At 35.1% G+C, this 23,778-nt stretch overlaps 1 protein-coding gene across 3 annotated transcripts in view; it reads right to left on the bottom strand.

Annotated features, from left to right (window-relative positions):
• Positions 1 to 11,158: 11,158 nt before the first annotated feature.
• Positions 11,159 to 23,778, bottom strand: part of LOC111052920 (death-associated inhibitor of apoptosis 1) — a 73,665-nt gene continuing 61,045 nt past the window's right edge. For 2 of the 3 annotated variants that reach the window (XM_039433373.1, XM_039433374.1), the window contains exons 2-7: positions 21,860 to 22,565; positions 17,640 to 17,915; positions 15,881 to 16,050; positions 14,414 to 14,484; positions 12,158 to 12,726; positions 11,159 to 12,061 (exon numbers count right to left, since the gene is read on the bottom strand). In XM_039433373.1, coding sequence (XP_039289307.1) covers positions 12,459 to 12,726; positions 14,414 to 14,484; positions 15,881 to 16,050; positions 17,640 to 17,915; positions 21,860 to 22,565 — 1,491 coding nt within the window. In that variant the 3' untranslated portion in view covers positions 11,159 to 12,061; positions 12,158 to 12,458. The remainder of the gene's footprint in view (positions 12,062 to 12,157; positions 12,727 to 14,413; positions 14,485 to 15,880; positions 16,051 to 17,639; positions 17,916 to 21,859; positions 22,566 to 23,778) is intronic. The other variant, XM_039433372.1, reaches the window with a different exon arrangement.

A 23,778-nucleotide genomic window follows, 5' to 3' on the forward strand; every position in this document is an offset into this window, starting at 1 on the left:
TGGATAAAGAATTAGGTAATCAACTAAAATAATAGACACAAACAGGCATTGAACATTATTGCAGATTATCAGCAAGTGAGCGTCAATTCACTAATTTATTACTGCAATAGGCTATGTAATAAATAATGGAATATAAACTCAGTTTCTGACTCAAAGCAACCAAATCTACATTGATTAGCATAAAGGAATGGGTAAGAAGTAAAACTCATTTCTCATTTAAAATTATGAAATTCTTCAAAGATTTTAGCTTTTTTATCTTTTTTCACGAGATTTCTTGAGCCACTAAATTGTTTTATGGTAAGATAACAATAAGATAGAATAATATTATTAAAAAAACATTGAATCGAAGTTAGCAAACAAGCCATACTTGGCTTAACGACGTCCATTTTAATTATTGAAAATGATGTACAATGAAAGAAATAAAATATGTGGCAGGCAACACCCAACTTATTTGGGAGACTGGAGTTGCGACGCTCCATAGCACCCCAAAAAAGCCGTCAATTCTGCAGCATTGGATTTGTAATGCCGGCGCCACACTTTCGTCAAGTTCCTTGCCAAGTGGCTGCTGTATACATATATATATTTATACGGGCGGGAGTAGAGTCGAGCGGTGGCATCCACACTCTCGCGCTCGTCGTCACTTGTATGCACTTGACAAGAGTGTGGAAGCGGCATGATATATGTAAGATTTGTAGAACTTCATAGAATAAAGCTACTGATCAACTCACATGCATTTCGGTAGTGATTCATCTGAACATCACTTTGCTCCACATCATATTCAACAATAAACTAGCACAAGCGCATTTCACTTGTAATCTTGTAAGAGTATTTCACTTGTAATCAGCTGATGCTAAGCTTCTTATAATCTATACCTTTTCGTTTCAGTACAAATACAGATATAATCAGCTCATGAATAGTGAAATGCACGTGTTTGTGGCGCAAAGTCTGTACGCAGCTGCATGTGAGATCCAGTTTTGTAACAAACTGCATAACCTATAATAGGCCTACAAGTAATATTAGTTAAAGAAACGAGACGGGGCTGCCGAAAATAATGGATGGGCAGGTAGAAGTCCTAGTGACCCTTCAGTGGTCGCCTATTGTTATTAAATTTTGACATTTTAGTGGTCTATTGTTAAGGTTTCCACTCCGAGGAATATACTGGTGGACCAGTCTGGTTACTTAAAGGCACTTTCAGCTGTAAACCAGTGGTAGCCTACAATGATCGGTTAAACACACACATTACTATCGATGATAAGTACAAATGTAGTTAAACGTACGTGGTGTGTGAAGCCTACACCGATTTTTGGACGTACATTTGTTTTCCGTCCTTATAAATTCTACAAGATTGAATGGAACTTGATAAACACATAATACACATTGTATTTTGGCCAAGTGTGTTCAATCCAATAGAATTTGGCTAAAAAATCATAGGTTCAATAAGAATCGAATTGTATGTAACTCAAGTTAGTCTGTATACAGCTTGTGAGCAAGTTGATGAAACTCATCAAATGAACCAATGGGAATAATACAATTACAATTACTGATTTAGACCCGCCACAAAGTAGACTAACGTTAATCCACGAAACGCAACCCACGCCGAGGGATGTTTTGTAAACCATTGCTATAGAATTATTAATAATCAATCAGCTGACAATTGGATTATTCATTACATGTATTACACAGATGTCTAGAGAAGCCTAGCAATGGTTTACAAAACATCCCACAGCGTGGGTTGCTTTTCGTGGATTAACGTGGGTCTACTACATTGCAGCGGGCTCAAGTATTGTAGAAAATACAAGTAACAGATGTAAGGTGCATAGTAATAGATACGTTGGTGCTACCAGCTGGAAGAGCCTTCAAGAAACTACACTGAGTCGGGCCACTAATGAGGGTAATGAAGCGGATTCAGAGGACAATAGAGTATGTTAGTCCAGAATTAGAGGATAAACCTTTTAGGCACAATAGCCCAGTATACAGGTTGCGCGGCCACGTCTCGTTTCTTTAACCTGAAATATTTAAATCTCAATAGAACAGAATTAGGAGAGAGGTATGTTACAACACTCACCAGCTGTCAGAACCACACTTGAAGGTTCTGGTCCCATTAGGATGTCCAGCTCATATCAGCATCGATGTATTACACTGAGAAAAGTTGTCATGTACCTCCAGCAATCTGGTTCGTCCCTAGAGAAAATAATAATAAGAGGCATTGAAATGATGGAAAATAATCGATCAAAATTATAAGAGACTGATCGTTATCAAAATATTATCATAGTGAAAAGATAGCATAAGAAGATATCCCATGGTATGAGGTGTCTATGTTCTAAATTTCAATATTAACTCAAGCTGATAGTCCTAGTAGTTATTGGTGAAGCCAAGTGACGCTGGTAGTCTCTCATACTGAGCCGTTCTTAAGATGCGTACAGATATACGCGCCGCGAACATGAGCAATTCACTTTTAATCAGCTGAATATATCTGTATTTTTACAGAAACGGTAAGATACAGATACAAAAAGCTTGGCATCAGCTGATTAAAAGTGAATTGCTCATGTTCGCGGCGCGTAGGCTATATCTGTACGCACCTTTATACTCTCACCCCGATTGAGCAATAATAATGGACAGTAGTAGACAGTAATCGGCTTGAGTTAACCAACGCTCTCTTTCTCGCTTTGCTCTGTTGCCAGATCGGCTTTTAACAATGTAGAATCAATAATTCATTAACGAAATATTTCATCTCAATCATGAAAATTCATTATAACATTATTAAAAAATATAATTTCTTGGTAAATAATTGATTATTTTAAACGAGAATGAACCGTTAATATTACATCAATAAACCTGTATCAGCTATTGTATATAGAAGGCATTGCCAAGACAGAGGATCGGCAACGTTATTCTCCTATCTTTCTCCACTGCCATTATAACGTGGACCTCACTATAGTTACACACACATCGAATTTCAGACGTCCTTATAAATTCTATTAGGTGAGACATTTTCGTGTTGCGAATTTTGTGACGAGTTCTGGAACTACACTAGTTTCATCTGCCTTGTAAACAACATAAGTCAACTCGAATATTCCCGCGGGGGCGCGACAGTCGAGACCGACGACATTCGAGACCGACGACATTCGAGACTTACGACCGTAGAGGACTGTTTTACAGTCCTCTACGGTCGTAGGCCTCGACTGTCGGGAGTGTACGAGAATTAGAGTGGCCTCAACTGTCGCCTAACGCAGGCGACATTTGAGACCACTTTTTCAGGAGTCCTCTCCCGTCGTAGGTCTCGACTGTCGGGGCTGTACAAAAATTAGAGTGGCCTCAACTGTCGCCTAACGCAGGCGACATTTGATGCCTCTTTTTCAGGAGTCCTCTACCGTCGCTGGCCTCGAATGTCGCTGGTCTCGACTGTCGGGCCTGTACAAAAATTAGAGACTCGCTTGCAGCAGGCGACAGTTGAGGACACATCCTACTGCGATTCCAGACAAAATACATTTTATAATGATTATAACTTCTGATTTGTTGAAAACTAAATAATGGAAACTTCCTTCATAAAAAAAGCATATGAACTTTGAAGGTAGATAGTGCTTATCCTTGAAGGATTTTCAGAACGATCATCTTTGTGAAGAATTACAGCTTAATCAGTCAAGTATTTCAAGCGTGATGAGCTCACATACAAACAGACAGAAAGACAGACACCATCTCGTCTTATAGATGGATAGAAGATAGATAAATATTTAGATTTGTCAATGAAGGAGGCATAATGCAGTAGTGATGGATTCCCATTACTTAAAAATATGTTTAGGGACCATCATCCAAGTACTGGAATGTATATGACTTGACCACCTTTGTTGACGAAACTCAATTGGAGGAGTCCTCTTTTTCAGGAGTCCTCTGCCGTCGTAGGTCTCGACTGTCGGGGCTGTACAAAAATTAGAGTTGCCTCAACTGTCGCCTAACGCAGGCGACATTTGAGGCCACTTTTTCAGGAGTCCTCTACCGTCGCTGGCCTCGAATGTCGCCGGTCTCTACCGTCGCTGGTCTCGACTGTCGCAGGACTCTTCTGTCGTTTGCCTCGTTTGACATCGACCCATTCCCGCGCTCCACATTGCGATTATTTTGCTTCCCAGTGTACGTGCCCCAATAATTCGCAACGAAAACTTTGTTAGGAAACCGCAGTCTGAAAATTTCGCAACGAATTTGTACGCATCGGTGTGCGCATACCTATCGCTGCGAATTATTCACAAGGGAATATACCGCAACGCATTGGTTTGCGCCAGCACATACACCGCAATGGTATTAAATTTCCGCACGGCAAGTTCTGCGAATTGAATTAGCACCGCAACAAAACTTTCGCATTGGTGTCCGCCTGGTATTAACTTGTTGTAATGAAAAACCTATGCATTTTAGGCTTCAATGATCACAAATAAATTCCTAATAGATTGAATTGGAATATAAATAATAAAACATCTGATAACAAAAGCATAAGAAAACCTAACAATAAACAAACAAAAGACTATACATGTAAAATTCAAACTAACTACTAATACCCCAGCAGATCCTACAAACAATCAAATCACCATAGCCACTCATACACAATTTCTGGGCATCATTGTTAATAGCAAACTTTCCAGGCAACCTCACATCGAAAAATTCTGCAAAAATCTGTCATCTGTGGTATATGTAGTTCGAAGACTGCGGAGCATACTGGGGGGGAAAGCAGCATTCATGGCATACCATGCACTATTTGTTTCCCATTTGAGATATAGCGAGAGATAAAATTGAGAGAAAAAATAAATGGAAATTTAATAATTATATGAAAAATTATGAATGGCCTGAATTGTAGGTAGGTCTACTGTATGCTACTGTAACTGATCTAAAATGATTTGAATCACTGAGAATATAACAAAGAATAGTGTTACCTTACCTTCGAAGTTCTCTAAAAATGAAGATTTCTATAAAAATATAAAATTTGTTATAAACTATAAATAATATTTTATAACCATTGAAATTTAATACCACTTTTATAAAAAGTAGCTTGGAATAGTTTAATGCCTAACTATCATTGGCTTGTAGTAAAGATTTGGCCAAACTAAATGCCCTTTTTACTGTTAAATTAAAAAAAAAAGTAAAACTATGAAAACCTAGGTGAAATTTAGATAAGGATTAATAAAGATAAAAATAATGGTCTAGGCTATGGACGCCTAATAAACTTAAAATTTTACTTCAGTTTTGTATTCAACTATAACATAAGGCATAAAAACTTAGAAATTAATATGTATTTTGGTTGATTATGTGTCAAACAATATTACCGTAGCTTACGTAACTACAGAGTTGAGTAGGCCATGATATTACTATACAAATAACGATAATATTGGTAAGCAAAATACAGTAATTAAATAGGCTATGCCTAGTAACCTACTTTGGTGTAGGCCTAAGTGCACGTCCAGTGCCAACACCTATTATCAAATTTTTTGTAGGGATCGATTTAGTATGTTATTTTGAGCACAAAATTACAAAAATTAAAGTGCGCTCACTATTGTTTTTTAAATAAACTAAGTTCAAAGGGTGTAAGTGCACGTCCAGTGCCAACATACCTATTATCAAATTTTTGGTTGGGATCGATTTAGTATGTTATTTTGAGCAAAAAATTACAAAAATTAAACGGCGCTCACTATTGTTTTTTAAATAAACTAAGTTCAAATAAAGTTTAAATAAACTAAGTTCAAAGTAGCACAATTTTACATGCATTAAACCTATGAGTAGCAGCCATTTTGATTATTTAAATCATACTAAATCGATCCCAACCAAAAATTTGATAATAGGTATGTTGGCACTGGACGTGCACTTTAGCCAAAATAACTACTGTATATCTTAATTAATAGGCTAACTAACCAATGTAAATCAAAACTGTCAAAGCCTAGGTGACATAATTATAGAAAAGGATCCATAAAGATAAAAAATATTGGACTAATGAACGCCTACTAAAGTTTAAATTTCACTTATCATTGTATTTAACTATAATATAGAAAAATTAAACTTAGAAATTATTAAGTTATGTATTTTGGTTTATTCTACGTAAAATGATATTATAAATAACGATAATAGTGGTTAAAAGCAAAATAATTAGATAGTCCTAGTACAAGATCCTAGCGTAAGTGGATCGTCAACATTGGAAGCCTAGAAAGTTTTATTAAAAAACAATTCTAACTTTATAGAAAATCAAAAATTCTTAGAAAGTTTAAAGAAAAAGATGTGAAGTAGTAAATAATAGAATTGAAAACATTCAATTAATTACTTTACCAAAATAACGCCATAGACGATAGGACTAAGAAGCTTAACAATTCAGAAGCTCAACACACTGGAAATAATTCCATGAACCTTTCCGCAATGCTTTCAGTATCACTGGGAAAGTATTGTTATTATTTTTAAAGGGAATAATTGCTAATAAACAACTAAAAATTAAACCAAAACCGAGTTGAAAAAAATTGAGACAAGCAACGCACGAGCCAGCTGCCGACATCTTGCGCTCGCCGCTTAGCTGATCCAACTTTCATTTGCTACAGTACCGCTGCATGGTGGTTGAAAAAGAAAGATCAAAAATAAAAAATATTTTTTTCCAATTCTCATACAAAATTAACTGCAGAAAACATTATTAAATTAAATTTCGTTTTTATTTTAGTAAAAAATTGAATAATGAATATTGATTACAGAAAGCTTATCATGACATAAGTACTTTTTTCACCGTGTCTTGTCTGGACACATCAAAACTGAAAAGATCAATTCTACGTTTTGATATATGGTTGTCTGTGAATGTACCCGTAAGTATTCACAGAGCTACAAGAAGACGGTAATGGTTAAAACATAGTAAGGCGGCGAAATTATATTCCAGCTTAAAAGTGTTCAAGATAATGTATACAAAAAAATAGAATCAAATTACTCTATTTTTATCTTAATTTTATTTTACAACTGTTTCGACTTATAATGTTATGCAATAACTACTATACTTAAATTATGAGAGAAAACATGTTGTGAAAAACAAAAGAAAATTTAAAAAAGGATTTTTTATTTCGATTTTCTAGTAATATGAATAGCCCTTACCAAGACAGTGAATAAAGACAATGCATGTAGGTATTTGAATGTGAAAAATTAAATTTATTTAACAGTGTTTCAACCCATTTAAATACATAGTCTACATACATAGCATTCAACACTCATAAAGACAAATACTTTTTTTATACATGAAACATTTTCTCAGACTAATTTCTTAGAAATGCACTCAAATATATTTTTGTTTCTACGTTTTTTTGTTTTATTATTCATTTCTTTGAGGTTAGTTATATAATTATAATTACAGACGCTCTACATTAACCAGCTTTAAATGGTGACAAGAGTGGTAAAGATTAATTCCATCATATCTCGACTCAACTTTGATTGTTCATCCAATTAATAATGTTCAGCTCAATATTAATCAGCTTTTGTGCAACCGCCACTTAGGCAACAACCGCCACAATTGCACCGACGTAGGCCTACTCTCTGCTACCCCAGTTCAAAATGACGCCTTGACCTCTTAGGACAGTTTGTCCAGTTAAAGCTTAAACTGGATTTCATCAGCTGTTGGCTTAAACTCAAAATGAACCACATTATAACAAACGAGACTTGATACGGATTTAATCCAGTTTGAAATGAAATTTATTTAAACTGTCAATGTGCAAACGGCCAATCAAAACCAATCATTGTGTGTCGTTACCTGAAAATGCGCACTTTACAGAAACAGAAACCAAAGTAAGTTGGTAGGAATAGGAGAGGAACACCAATTAAAAACGTTGATAAGATGATGAAATAGTTTTAATTTCAATGCAGGCACAGTGAAATGATACAAGTTCTATGTACAGTAGTGACAAATGAACACTTTGTGCCGGTTGCACAAAAGCCGGTTAAATTTAACCGTGATGAATTCCACGAGAACCAATCAGAGAAGCCGTCTTTTCAAAAACGCCTTCTCTGATTGGTTCTCGTGGAGTTAAAATTTAACCGTCTTTTGTGCAACCGGGCCTAAGAGTTTGATGAATGAATAGTTGGAAAATCTGTTTCAGAAGAAAATTAATTATCCTAATTACAAGAAATAATTCCAATATCCTAATTAGTGTCCTTAAATAATATTTTTATTGAAGCCTGTTAACTAACATGTTGAAACACGCCCAAAACAACACAACTTACACAATAGTATTTCTCAGCAAACAGAGAAGACATGGTTGTAACTTTACAACACACTTTCATATAATTAGATGGATTTTGAGGATATTTAAAACCTCCATTAATCAATCAGCCTTCAATATCAATCACAACATAATATTACAATCTACAGGAAAATGACTGAGATAAACCTATCAAAATTCAATGAGATTTTACTGTTAATTATTCAGATTACAAACATAAAATGTGTGAAAATACTAAAATTACTAAGATATTGGAAGTGATGACCTTAATCATCTTGATACTGTATCTTCTACTTCAAGGAACATTATTAGTGCTTTAAATTATTGAAATGCTAGTAGTAGACTTGATTTTATTCTAGGAAAGGAACATTTAGTGCTTTAAAAAGTGATTTTGATAGTGTATGATACCGTATTCGACACAATCACAAAAATAAAATGTTAAAACTAATACTGCAACAAGTTAGTTTGGTTTATCACCTCTGTAACTTTGATGTCGTGATTCAAAATGTTTTACAAATTACAGAATAAAAAATTTAAATTTACAAAATGTTCCAAAAACTAAAAACTTTAAACTTGAATTCATTATCAACACAGGATAATATTGGAATATGTCCTCTTCAACCCGGTTATAAATAGAAAATATTTTTTATCTTCAGAAAAAACTTAAAATAACTTTGTTTCCGAAAACCTGATCGACTTGGTATAACGGAGAACAGTTCATGAAACTAAAACAGAACATTTCAACACACGATTTTTCAACCCTGAATATATTATTAAAATTTATGAATCAGGGCTACTTATATTTATTTATAAAATGTAATCATAGTTCGTTTTTTGAAATTAATAAAATAATAGATTGAAAATAGTAATTATAGCAACTAGTTTCAGTGATATACACCTTCAACCAAACGGTTTACATAGAGTAAATCGTTTATTTAAAATGTATTTTTTGAAAAAGTTTATAATAATTAAGAACGAAATATTTTGTGAAGTGAACAATTACAACACTTGACCTGTTTCGGTCTATGTGTAACCTTATCTAAATTTGTGAGAGGAATAGCACAAGGTTACCTTATTTTTTCTCTCCCTATCATTATAATGATGTACTTTTAGTATGAATCAATAAAAAATGAAACCTGAAGATTGTGTTGATCACTGAAACTAGCCGTTATAATTTGTATTTTAAATCTATTATTTTATTAATTTTGAGAAAAGGGTACTATAATTCTATAATTCTGGTACATCATTCAACTCGAAAACAATAATTACTTAATTGCAAAACTCACAAAAGAAAACTCTGCTCTTCACACATACTACATACTCTCTCATTGTACCGAATTACTATAATCAAATTAAAATTATTAAAGCCTTTCTCACACTAATTATTAGAATAATGGTGGAGAGAATCACTCCAAATAAAACCCTTAAATAAAATGACTAGCCCTACTAATAATGCACTTATCTCAAGTGGGGATATCTAGACCAATTTTAGGTGACTTAAAGAATATCAAGTCACTTTTCTTATTTCGCTGCTGAAAATTTCGAAAGAAATTTCAAGTATCAATAAATTTGTAGTTTTTTGCAATTTCTTAGTCTTCTTCATTCAATATTTCGAAAGAAAGTATAATTCATAATCGTATTATTAGTATTATCAATGGGATATCTAGATCAATTAATTAATTTAATTAAACTAAATCTATTATCAATCAATTATTATTTTCATGAATCTGGTTATCAATATAAGTGACTTTCCTTAAGCTGGGTTTACACCAAAGTTAATAACAAAATGTTAATAACTTGATCTTTATATAGATTCTATTAGAATAAACATAACTTATCATACACATGATGAACATGTGTGTTTGTCAAGTTCCGTTCAATCTAATAGAATCTAATAGAAGGAAACCCAGCTTTAGAATGCTGCTCAAAAGTTTCAAAGGAAAATATTATTTAGATAGATAGTGTAACAAACGTTTGGCGTATGGTTTTCTATAATATTACTATAAATAGGCGTTGACTGTTCAAATCTTCAAGTGGAGTATTAAAACTTTCAATGCAATTCAAGAGTAGGCAAGAAAAACGGTGCTATTGAGAAGCAGTTGGAGTCAATTTATTGAAAATATATAATCAAAATTTTTTATCATCATCATCACATCGATTATAATAATTTATGTCATCAATAATCATAATTTTATCTATGATATTTGTTTAATGAGCGAATGAGGATCTCCAATTCAATAACAGTATATTATCATTAATAAATTATAGTTTCATTTCTACTTATTATGTGGTATTACAATCTACCATTTCAGGATTGTGTGGCAGAGAGGACCAGGAGTCCTAACTCCGCCCTAATAAAATCAATCAATCAATCAATTTCAAAGACCAAGATTATACAAAGTTGTTTCAATAGTTCTGATTAGAAAAATAAAACAATAAAACGTTACACTTTGACAATCAAGATTTAGTTATGCTGGTGGAAATATTAATTCTCGTCTAAACTATTTCTCAGTTTCTAAATTATTTCAATTATTCAGATTTTACAAAAATTGACTAACAAATAGGAATAGTGTAATAGTTTATTGTTTCATTTTTTCATTGAACAAATAGGCTACCAATTTTTAACATAATTTCAATTCAGATGTAACAAAAAATTGACTCAAACTGTTTCTAAATTACACCATTGATCACTACCCACGTTCAGATATGTCCACCATTTTTCCGAATTCGAAAAACAGTACTCAAATATAATAAAATTCAATTAAAAACTCCCCAGAAATTATCACACAATTATTGAACAATTCTCGAAATTTGTGCTTTGTTCAAATTAGTTGGGTGACAGCACTTGAAATCTGGCGAAAATATATTTTTTTAAAACAAAACTATAAAAATGCATCATCATCATCATCATCATCATCATCATCATCATCATCATCATCATCATCATCATCTTCCATACATTTTATACAATTTTTACAAGAATTACACAAGTCGCCACAATGTGTTTCAGTTTAATTTTTTTTTCAAGACTAGATAGTGAGGTGGAATCCTACGCCTAGGTGTTATTTACGCCTTGCCATAATTTAGAATCAAAACAATTTGATTCAAATCAACGTTTTCAAAGTTTTTAACTTACAACGTTGCACAGTGTTTGTAGATCATGTAAAAATATAGACACAGTTCCCTCACAAGTTAAAATGTGCCATGATCTGCAGCTGAAATCAATTCTTGTAATATTTTAAGCGTTTTCAAGTCAACGTCTTAAATCGTTCCTCTACAACTCGTATGTACTTCATACAACAGATAGCTGAAAACACTTCTTTTCGACAAACTCTATTCACAAGAATTTGTGAATTCACATTTCAAGAACAACATCAAAACATGTGCTACAAACACTGTAAGCAACTTACAATCTCACTTTTCAGAGCTTATCCCTAAAAGTCCTTCCATTAAAAGTACAATTTTCATGTGACATGCTCTAGAAACATCTCTTGCCACTTCAGTATTCTTTCAACTAGTCCCATTAATTCCCCAGCAACGTTCTTGCATCTTTCATGCCTTTCTTCAACTTTCTTTCAACAACTAGTCCCACTAAAGCCTCACTAGATCTACAAACACTCCTTGCAACTTCCAACATCACGTTCCACTACAGTCTCACTATTCACCACGACACTTCAACTCCCACGAAAGAAACGTACGTTCCTCTTGCAACTTCCGTGCCTTCTTGACGACGTCTAGGAGAGAAGAAACGCAAAAAGATCTTAAATACACCTCGGAGAGAAACGTACAAAACTTCTTGCAACTTCCTTGCCTTCTTGATGACGTCTAGGAGAGAAGCAACGTTCATCCTGCAACTTCCGTGCCTTCTTGACGGCATCAAGAAAAGAAACGTAAGTTCTTTCCTCTTGCAACTTCCGTGCCTTCAAGTCTAGGAGAGAAGGAACTTGCAACTTCCGTGCCTTCTTGACGACATCTAGAAAATGAACGTGAGTTCTTTCCTCTTGCAACGTCCGTGCCTTCTTGACGACGTCTAGGAGAGAAGAAATGTTCATCATGCAACTTCCGTGCCTTCTTGACGACGTCAAAGATAGAAGGAGCGTGCGTAGATCTTGACAACGTCTAGGAGAGAAACGTACGTCTTCTTGCAACTTCCTTGCCTTCTTGACGACGTCAGGAACGTAAGTATATCTTGACAACGTCTAGGAGTGAAGGAGAACGCATGTAGTTCTTGCAGCTTCCATGCGTCTAGGACAGGAACGCCCGTACGGTGGCCGAATACGGCTTACGGCAGACGGCGCAAGTGGTGAGCAGAAGGGCACACTTGGGGCATGCCACAATGTGTCCACAGGGCAGGAACAGAATGCCCATCTCCTCCATGTAGCAGATCTTGCACAGACGGCTGTCGGCGGTTGGCGAGGCTGCGCTTTCAACATTGCTTGCAGCATTGCTTGCAACACTGCTCGACGCACTGCTCGGTTGAACCGATGTAGACGTTGTTGTTGACGGTTCGCTCCTGCAACAACAATTGTTAAAATTTGTAGAGATGTTGAAAAAACACAGTAAAAATGTTAAGAAAAATTAAATGAAAAGACTAAGAAACTGTCAAAGAATCACAGATTTTATTGAAAGTTAGAAAGACCGGTTTCGGTTGTTACACCTGTGTCAATCTCTGATAAACTCTAGGGATTAATAAATAAATAGAGTTAATCAGAATATTGACAATGATATAATTGACCGAGCGAAGTGAGGTCTAAGATTCAAGTCGACGGTTTGGCATTTCTCTTAATGTTTAAATGTTGATATGTTGCACATTAACGGCGAAACGCGGTAATAGATTTTCATGAAATTTGACAGGTATGTTCCTTTTTTAATTGCGCGTCGACGTATATACAAGATTTTTGGAAATTTTGCATTTCAAGGATAATATAAAAAGAAAAAGGAGCCTCCTTCATACGCCAATATTAGAGTAAAAATCATACTATAGAATTATTCATCATAAATCAGCTGACAAGTGATTACACAGATGTGTGGAGAAGCCAGTCTAGTCTATTGCTGTATTTTCATTAGGTCTATAGTTTCAATTAGGTACTTGTGGATGAGAATACTGCGTGAGGTCTACTGTTCACAGAACTACTAGTTATAGTATTGATAATGCTTGCAGAGTATATCAGAGAGATTGACAATGGTGTAGCAACCGAAACCGGTCTTTCTAACTTTCAATAAAATGTGTTTTTTACAATTTCTTAGTCGTTTTATTTAATATGAATAATCAACACAATACCAACTTCTCAACTACACAAAAAGTTGAGAAAAATGTTCAAATTTGTACAATAGATAATCAATTGAAATACTGAATATATTTATCAAACGAATCATTAGTACCCTTCCAATGACTAATACCAGAGAGTTTTGATACTATAGTGAGGTCCACGTTATAATGGCAGTGGAGAAAGATAGGAGAACAACGTTGCCGATCCTCTGTCTTGTCGATGCTTTCTATAGACGGAAGCTGATACAGGTTTATTGATGTAATATTAACTGTTCATTCTAGTTTAAAATGATCAATATTTTATTAAGCAAGTAGTCATGCTTCATATAAAAATATATCAAAAGTTCTTGTGATTTTCTAAGATTAAACATTCAAGTAGTAGTATAGTGAGGTCCACGTTATAATGGCAGTGTTTGATTAGCAATGGTATTGCTTTCCTTGCCGATCATTCAACAAAGCAGATAGCGCTATCTCTTTCTCGCTTTGCTCTGTTGCCAGATCGTCTTTTAACAATGTAGAATTTATAATCAATTAACAAGATATTTCATCTTCATTATGAAATTATTGAGAAATATAATTTCTTGCTTAATAAAATATAATTGATTATTTTAAACGAGATTGAACAGTTAATATTACATCAATAAACCTGTATCAGCTACCGTCTATAGAAGGCATTGACAAGACAGAGGATCGGCAACGTTGTTCTCTTATCTTTCTCCACTGCCATTACAACGTGGACCTCACTATAGTCGTGCTTCATATAAAAATATATCAAGGGTACTTGTGATTTTCTATAATTAAAGATTCAAGTACTTAGTCCTATTAAAATCCTTCATTAAACCTAACAAAATATATTCTATCAATTTCCTTAACCTCAAGTAAAGTAAAAACTAAATCTTAGTTAAAACTAATCATAGTTCAATAAACTTACTCATTTCTTGGCTCCGTCGATAGTGGCGCCGACTCAGATTCAGTCTGTTCGGTTTGTATCGCTGTTTCATCCTATTGAATAAAAACAAATAAATTAGCAAACCTTATAATAAATTAATAGAGCACTTACATCAAATCATGTACAAAATAATTCAACCGAATATGCAAGACATTTCAAGTTGTTTATTCATTTGTATTTATTTTGGACAGAGCTATTTATCAGGAAAATTTACCGTGTCCCACAAAGAGGTTTACACGTTTAATTGGTTTATAGAAACCAAAAACACCTTTTTAATGTTGTATCGTTTTTCAATATGCCGCCATTTTGTTTTCACAAAGGTTAGGAATCCGATTTTTTCCCAAAATATTTTTAGAACCTACTTTGTAAACTGTGTAAATTCAAAAAAATTCGGTGCATGAATGGGCACGTAATATAAAATTAAACGTGTAAACCTCTTCGCGGGACACGGTGTATATCTTCTCATGATTTAGTAATACGTTTTTATAATAATTTATTGAGATGGAATATTCTGCTAGTACATTATACCGATGGAAATCAATGAGAAATTGCATCCATCTGTAGACAGGCTGGCCGCTATGGCTCCATATAGAATGAGCGCTGCTATCTCTCATCATCGACCCTCTCACTCATTACCCACGCACAATCCTAAGAGCTTATGTGGGCTTCACCCTCAGTATTATTATTATTAAACGAAAATCCAAATTAAATGCTGTAATTCACCCCGAAGACTTCTGCTACTGCAAATATTGACAACAGGTTAAACAGCTGGATGGAAATTCGATGAGCGCTACTATTCAAAAATTATTTGTCAGCCCGGGCTGTTTACCCTGTTATCAATATTTGCAGTAGCAGATGTCTTTGGGGTGAATTACAGCATTTAATTTGGATTTTCGTTTAATAATAATTAATAATTCATTATCATTTGAATAATTGCAATATCTTAGTAATTTCCATCTGTAGATTGATATTATTATTATTACTGTCAGTTTGGTGTGAGGGTAAGTATACCTGACTAACAATTAAGTGGTACCTGGTTCGATTCACGGGCTGAAAAATAATTTTTGGTAGCTCTCATCGAATTTCAATCAAGCTGGTAAACATGTTGTATATATTTGCAGTAGCAGAGGTCTTTGGGGTGATTTACAGCATTTAATTTGAGTTTTCGTTTAATAATAAGTAGTTCATTATGTTTTTCATAACCTAAAAACGGGTGTATTTAGTTTAGTCCAGGTGTTCGATTACTCCAGGTGCTCGATTAGTCTAGTGTTCGATTACCCCAGATCGAGCCGGAATGCTTAACCTTACACATTTACAAGTTCATTACAAATTATTTACAGCATTTTATTGGGATTTTCATTTAATAACAACTATTTATTTATCAGCATTAGAATAAATGCGACTCTGACGTAGCATTACTACACAATTTGAAGTGATAGGCAGACGCACCTGTTGGGACTTTTTGTTGCAAACTTTGTCGACAAATTGTTTGCCCTTGATGGAGAGCACATAGTGACAGCGATTGAACCACTTGGCGTGCTCCTCCCAGGGCACGTCCGACTCCTCCCAGTCCTTCAGGCCGCCTCCGCAGTAGTAGCAGATCGTTTGGTCGCCCTTCCCTACAAACACACAGACACAACCACTAAATTAACAAAAACTCATTCATTCAAATCAATCAGCTGACAACAATATGAAAGGTGTGAGGAGAACCGAGCACTCATTCCCAATTTTCCAAATTAAAATCAGAATTTTTGGAGAGAAATAGCACAGGCTCAGCCTAGTTATTCTCCAATGTCATAATTATAGTATATTATACTAGTAGTTCTGTGAACAGTAGGCCTCGCGCAGTTATAAACCACAGTCTCCTCTAAAGGTAGGCGCACACAGATCGTCATCGGACGGATCGAACGATTAAATTTGATGCATTGTTTTCAATTGGAGTGCGCATACCTATACGATGGGGATAGGTATGCGACTCCAATTGAAAACAATGCATCAAATCTAATCGTTCGATCCGTCCGATGACGATCTGTGTGCGCCTACCTTAACACTGTCTATCAGAGTAAATTCTGTCGTGTACTGTCGTGTCGGCGAGATATCGGTGTATAAACGACTAATGACTGTTTTAGTTGTTGTATCGACAATGCTAATAATTTGATATACCAGCTATGCTGCTATCATCAAAAGCTTATCGGGTTGAAAGCAGAGAAAAGTCGGGAGAAAATACTATGCTACTTCAACTTATCAATTGCATGCAATCAATAGTACACACAACAGCTGCTTTATCATCAAGTTACATTGAGATATTGAATTACATGCGTCATTGCATGCAATTTATAATCCACTCGACAGCTGATTCATGATAAATAATTCTATAGTCTGATTTTTACTCTAATATTGGCGTATGAAGGAGGCTCCTTTTCTTTTTATATTATCATTGAAATGCAAAATTTCCAAAAAAACTTGTATATACGTCGACGCGCAATTTAAAAAGGAACATACCAGTCAAATTTCATGAAAATCTTTTGCTTCGTTTCGCCGTAAATGCGGAAAATGAATATAAACTTAGAAATATAAAAAACATAAAGAGAAATGAAAAACCGTCGACTTGAATCTTAGACCTCACTTCTCTCGGTCAATAAATGTTGAATTGTTGACCTTTGCGCTACATTTCTGTTTTAAAGCCTGAGACTGATCCCCACATGAGCTCTAGTATTGTGCGTGGAGAGGCGGATTATAATTTGAGATGAATGGTCATACAGTTTTATGTGAGTCTAAAGCTTAGAAAGGTTGCTCTCAAACCAACCTGACTCAAATGAATTTAGAATCACATCAGTCATAAATAATTCTTATATTAACAGAAAGGAATTCATTATCAACTAACAGTACTTACCGAGATCACATATCACTTTAAATGAAGTTATGAACAAGAATTTATGAGCTTTATCTGCAATTTCCAGTCCCCTATTAATGCTAAGCCACAGGATTGTTTTCAGACGAGTCGGCACGGCAGGAAGCTCTCAGATTATCAGCTGATTGGGTTGGCAGGCTTGTTAACTCATCCGCCCCGCCGCCAGTGCAAAAACGCTTCATTTGGCTTGGTTCTAATTTCATTTGGATTCATAACTTCCCAACTTCATTTGGCTTGGTTGATAGCTGTATAGAATACGTTAATTATTACATTTATTTACGATGGTTCGGAGCCCACCTGTATAGAAGAACCCGGCCTCGCTGAACACGTTGGGCTTGAGTTTGAGCGATATGGGCCACATGGCGAACGAAGCAAGTCTGGCCTCATTGGTGGCGAACATGGGGTAAGCGGGGGGCCGCATCTGTTGGATGCCCAGCTTCTCTATGGCCAGGGGAGCGGCGCAGCTGCTACCGCCCGGGCTGCCCCCAGCCCTCAGAGCTTCTGCCGCCTCCGCACCCTCGCGGAGCACTATGCCGTACTGGCGGGTTGCGTTGTTGCCACATGTGTCGTAACCTGTACACAAACAAATTCATTTCGTTAATAATTAATCATATATTATTAACTTAATAAAATTAAACATGTGTGTCATAGCTTGTACACGAAATTAATGTACTTAATTTAATTAATCATAAGAATTAATATACAAAAAAATATTTCGTTAATCATTATTAATCATATTATCAACATAATAAAATTAAACATGGTGTGTCATAGCCTGTACACGAATTAATAACGTTAAAAATTAAGCATAAGAATTAATTTAATTATTATTAAACGAAAATCCCAATTAAATACTGTAAATCACTCAGAAGACTTCTGCTACTGCAAATATTGACAAAAGGGTAAACAGCTCAAGGCAAGGTCTATAAAAGCCAGGTTACGACACCCGTGTTCCTTAAGGAGCGGCCATTTTGTGCCTATTTCATGGCGGTACATTTGAAAATTCAATCTAATTCAATTTGCTTGTAACAAAATCATGTATAATGCATTTCAAAAACAATATTTTAGTTCAGATAATATGAGAATTCAGGTTTTCAATTTTTTAATAATGAAATTTCAATAATAAATGCTTCAATTATTCATTTATTTATTATTAAACATTTATTCATGTAACCTAAGGATTATGATTCATGAGGCATTGGTACAAGACAGAAATCTGCGAGGCCAACTTCAAAAAGAGTTTGAAGTTCCCGATCAATAAAATCTAAAAAACAAACAATTCAGTTTCTAGTATTTTGCTTAATACTATAATTCTGTAGGAAGAATTATTTTTACAATTCCAATTACTAATAACACATCATGTTCAATCTATACAATGATAACAGGTAAAAATAAATTTGAAGATTGGTGAACTAGAGCCCCACAAAATGGCGATTTTGCAACGCATCACGGGACTATGTCATGACCTGTACTATTTTATAGACCTTGCTAAATGGAATTTCGATGAGCGCTACTATACAAAAATTATTTGTCAGCCCGAGAATCGAACCCAGTACCTCCTAATTGCCGGTCAGGAATGCTTACCCTTACACCAAACTGACAATCTCTGGATAGCAGCGCTCATTTATACGAAACCATAGCGGCCAGCCAGTCTACAGATGGAGATAGATTGGAAGTTCATCAATATTCCATCAACAACATCAATATTCACTCTACAAACTTAATCAAATTGAATATCACTATGGAAGGTTCATCAGAAAACCCCGTATTTTCCATCATGATGTTAATCAAGGGACAATGTTGACACCAAACATTATTATCAATAATTAATTGTCTACATTATTCAGTAAATATAAATTTTATCACAAATAAACAAGGCTAGTGAATCAGTTTGGAGACAATCACAATTTGACCTTTCATATTCTTATGTGGGATGAAGAAAATATTTGTTTTAAAGAGCACAAATGACCGTTAGTTAGATAATTCTGGCATTTTATCATGTAGCCTAATAATTGTTCAAAGTGCATTGACAGCATCACTTGAGCCATGAGTGAACGGTGAAAGTCGACTTTATGGAACAAATAAATTCTAAATTCCAAGGAAATGAACTTTTATGACTAATAACTTGTTTAAATAGGCACCAAGTTCAAATTTGCGTGTTCAAACGTTTACTAATCGGTTGTTAGTATTCTTTTGTGCCCTCTAGACTCATTTACTGAACAACAAATTAAATTTGAATACCATCTTGTCTCAAATCAGTAGTTCTATACTACTTTATATGACCGATAATTATAACTATAGTGAGGTCCACGTTATAATGGCAGTTGAGAAAAATAGGAGACAACGTTACCAATCCTCTGTCTTGTCAATGCCTTCTATAGACGGTAGCTGATACAGGTTTATTGATGTAATATTAACAGTTTATTCTCGTTTAAAATAATAAAATATATTTTATTAGACAAGAAATTATATTTTTCAATAATTTCATAATAAATTTTCATAATTAAAATAAAATATTTTGTTAATTATTAATTTTACATTGTTAAAAGACGATCTGGAAAGAGAACAAATCGAGAAAGAGATAGCGCTATCCGCTTTGTTGAATGATAGACAAGGATAGCAATACCATTGCTAATCAAACACTGCCATTATAACGTGGACCTCTATAATTAAAAACTCTTAAACCGTTTAGAGTAAAGCTTAAAACATAGTGGACCGACAAAGGTAGAGAGATTTAACGGCAGTATTTGATTAACATTGGTGTTGCTATCCTTGTCAACCATTCGACAAAGCAGATACCGCTATCCTCTTCTAGTTCCGCAACGTTGAAAGATCGTTTTTCAACAATGTAGAAATAAGACTAACAAAATGTTTAGTCTCATTTATGAAAATTCATTATCTGATCATTGAAAAATAGTTTTTCTTTGCGAATAAAATGTTATGATTTAAAACAAAAATAGGTAAATATGAAATCAGATTTCAGCTATCCCCACAGATGGCAGAGAATCGGCAATTCAGCGTTGCCGATTCTCTGCCATCTGTAAGGATAGCTGATATCTGATTTCATATTTACCCATTTTTGTTTTAAATCAACATTTTATTCGTCAAGAAAATATATTTTTCAATGATCAGATAATAAATTTTCATAAATGAGACTAAACATTTCCTATCTTTCTCCACTGCCATTATAACGTGGACCTCACTCTAGCAACAAGCTTAATATTTGAGTTGAATAAATCATAACACGCTTCTTGTTTGCACTAACTAAATCGACATACTGGATATTTACATTTAATTCATAAACATGTTTGTCATTTGTGAGTTATTTTTAAGCCAAGGAGAAGCAAGACGTGATTTGTGACATGTTTTTTCCCCAACAAATATTAGTCATAGAAGATCTCCCAATAACTTTACGACGGCTTTGTGATCATTAAAGAGAACTGGAGATGTTTCTAAAGAGAAACCTGAGACAAGCGGATCTTACAAAACAACGTTCTGTACTTTCACTTTCCAAAGGTTACATCAGAGACATTGAGCACCTTTAATTAATATCACAACCATTAACCGCAGTGACAAAGCAAGTACTAGTTGTCAAGTCGAAGAAAATGTACAGGAAATGGATTTTTTTTCAGAAACCTCTCTTTTTTCTATCTTGGAGCTGGCGATTGGATAAGAATAAAGTTGTTAATCAATAAAACAGTCTTCAATTGAGACTGTCATTCATGTATACCTTTTAATTTTCTAGGAGGACACAGAAAGAAGAGATCTCTTCTAAAAGCACAGAAGCGACAGTGAAGGACTCCGACAATTCAGGACTGCGACCGTAGAGGACTCCTGGTAGAGTCCAGAAAATCAGTCCTCAAATGTCGCAGTCCTCGACTGTCGCGTATCCAATTTTATCCTTCAGAAAAGGCCAGAAGACTGACTAGGAGATTAAGGCTCAACTTACACTAACTCGACTTAAATCGTACGACTCCAGTCGAGTATACTCCAGTCTCTCGACTTTACGATTTTTTTGTTCGACACCACTTCAGTTCCATGCTTCTCCATTTCTAACCTCACATTATTAAAAATATGAGATAAAATTCGTCACTAGTGCGCATGTTACAAATTTTATGATAATTTATTATGAATATTATCGTCTTATATATTTCTTATTATTCTCTTATTTGAAATAATAAAACACCACTTTCATAAAACATAACCTCATTTTCATTCAAAATGCATGGTACTATGCATCTCAAGTCGAAGCTCGATCAACATGTCGAGTCGACGCTCGACTCAGTCTCACAGTCGTGAGGTCGCGAGACTAGAATCGACTGGTCTGAGTGTCACCATTTAAAAACACATGCTGAGTCGTGAAGAGACTAGATTCGCAGACTCTTCTCGAATTGAGTCGCGTAAGTTTGAGTTGAGCCTTAGAATAAACTCGTAACAAACCAATTTTATTAAAGTTGTGACGTGAATACCTCACTAAACCTTTATACAATCTAGAAAAGTCACATACGACAGCTCACCTTCACTAGGCGTCCGTCCAGATCCGCCGGGCATCTCTCCGGCAGTCAACGGCACGTTACCGACCGGCAACTTCCTGAGGAACCGGCACGCCGGCGACCACCTTTGATGATCCACCATCGGATTGTCGCCTTCGACCCAACTGCCCACCTCCACGCCACAGAACGCGCACCTCACAATGTCGTCCTTTTTCGTGTAATAAAACCCAGCCTCGGCCATTTGCGCCGCGCTCAGAAACGGCACACGCCAACCCTCGAACGTTTTCAACCGCTCAATTTCCCGGTTAAAGTTTGTCGTGTCGAGAATCTCGTGCAACACACCACCGTTACTTGTCGAAGTACCACTCTGACCACTAGTTTCGAATGTCGTCGTTGTTGACATCATCCCGTTGTTGCGCACATTGGTACCACTGTTGTTGAGTGTTGACAAAATCCCACCACAGTCGCGCGCATTGCTACTACCACTGTTGTTGAGAAGATTCCCCGAGCTGTTGTTGAGAGTTGTTGACAACATCCCGCTACCGCTGTTACGGCTGTTGTTGCGCACATTGGTGGGACTGCTGTTGTTGTTGTTGTTGAGAAGGCTGGTAGGACTGTTGTTGAGTGTTGGCGAGGTTGGTAGCGAGTTGCGCTGTTTCGGTAGACTTTCAATGGTGGCGATTTGGGGCCGTGCTGGACTCTCGACTGTGTTGTTTGGTAGTGGAGGCATCTGCAAAAACAAAGTGAAATATGAATTTATTAGATTATTTTGATTAAATCTACGTTGTAAAAATAATTGTAAAAAATCTGGTGTGGTACATTCACACAACTTTCCTTGCCTCATTCTTAAACGAGAATGATTTCGGGGAATAACATAATGACGATTGGCGACAACATATTTGAAACTACGATCAGAATGTATATAATTGCTTTCAGAGTACTTTTTCCTTCGTGTAAATTGTGAAATTCGATGATTTTTTTAAAAGTCGTCAAAGCAGATGAAATATCTCGACTATGTGTTCTTTTTACATTCCTTGCCCTACTACCATAGGTAAGGAAAGTATTGCTTTCCAAAAAAATTAAGGTACCCCAATTTCAAGTTTTCTATACGTTTCAAGGTCCCCTGAGTCCAAAAACATGATTTTTGGGTGTTGGTCTGTGTGTGTGTATTTGTGTATGAGTGTATGTCTGTGAACACGATAACTCCATTCCTAATTAACCAATTGACTTGAAATTTTAAACTTAAGGTACTTGTACCATGAGGACCCGACAATAAGAAATTCAATTTAAAAAAATCGCTTTGCTCTGATGTCAGATCGTTTTTTAACAATGTAGAATTAATTGAAAAAAATATTTAATCTTAATTATGAAAATTCATTATGAAATTATTGAAAAATATAATTTCTTGCTTAATAAAATATACAGTAATTGATTATTTTAAACAAGAATGAACAGTTAATATTACATCAATATATAAACTTGTATCAGCTACAGTCTATAGAAGGCATTGACAAGACAGAGGATCGGCAACGTTTTTCTCCTATCTTTCTCCACTGCCATTATAACGTAGACCTCGCTATAGAAACAGTTGTCAGATGTTGGAAGCCCTGAATTTTATCGGGTACCACCCCTGAAAACTACAGACCTTAACCAGCCAGGTCCACGTTATAATTCTTTGTATTTTTTCAAAAAATAAACACTGATGTTAAAATGGATTTCACCACTATCTAGAGACTTGGGATACATTACCCAAGATACATGCTTCATTACTATATGAAGCATTATTTACAAGAAAATCATCGTGTTTTGTGTACTTGAGAAGTTGATATTGTGGTAATTATTCATATTGAATGAAAAAGACTAAGAAATTGTCAAAACCGAAACCGGTCTTTCCAATTATCAATAAATCTGTGGTTTTTTGACAATTTCTTAGTCCTTTTCAT

This window comes from Nilaparvata lugens, chromosome 7 (assembly GCF_014356525.2).
Source record: "Nilaparvata lugens isolate BPH chromosome 7, ASM1435652v1, whole genome shotgun sequence".
Lineage (NCBI taxonomy): Eukaryota > Metazoa > Arthropoda > Insecta > Hemiptera > Delphacidae > Nilaparvata > Nilaparvata lugens.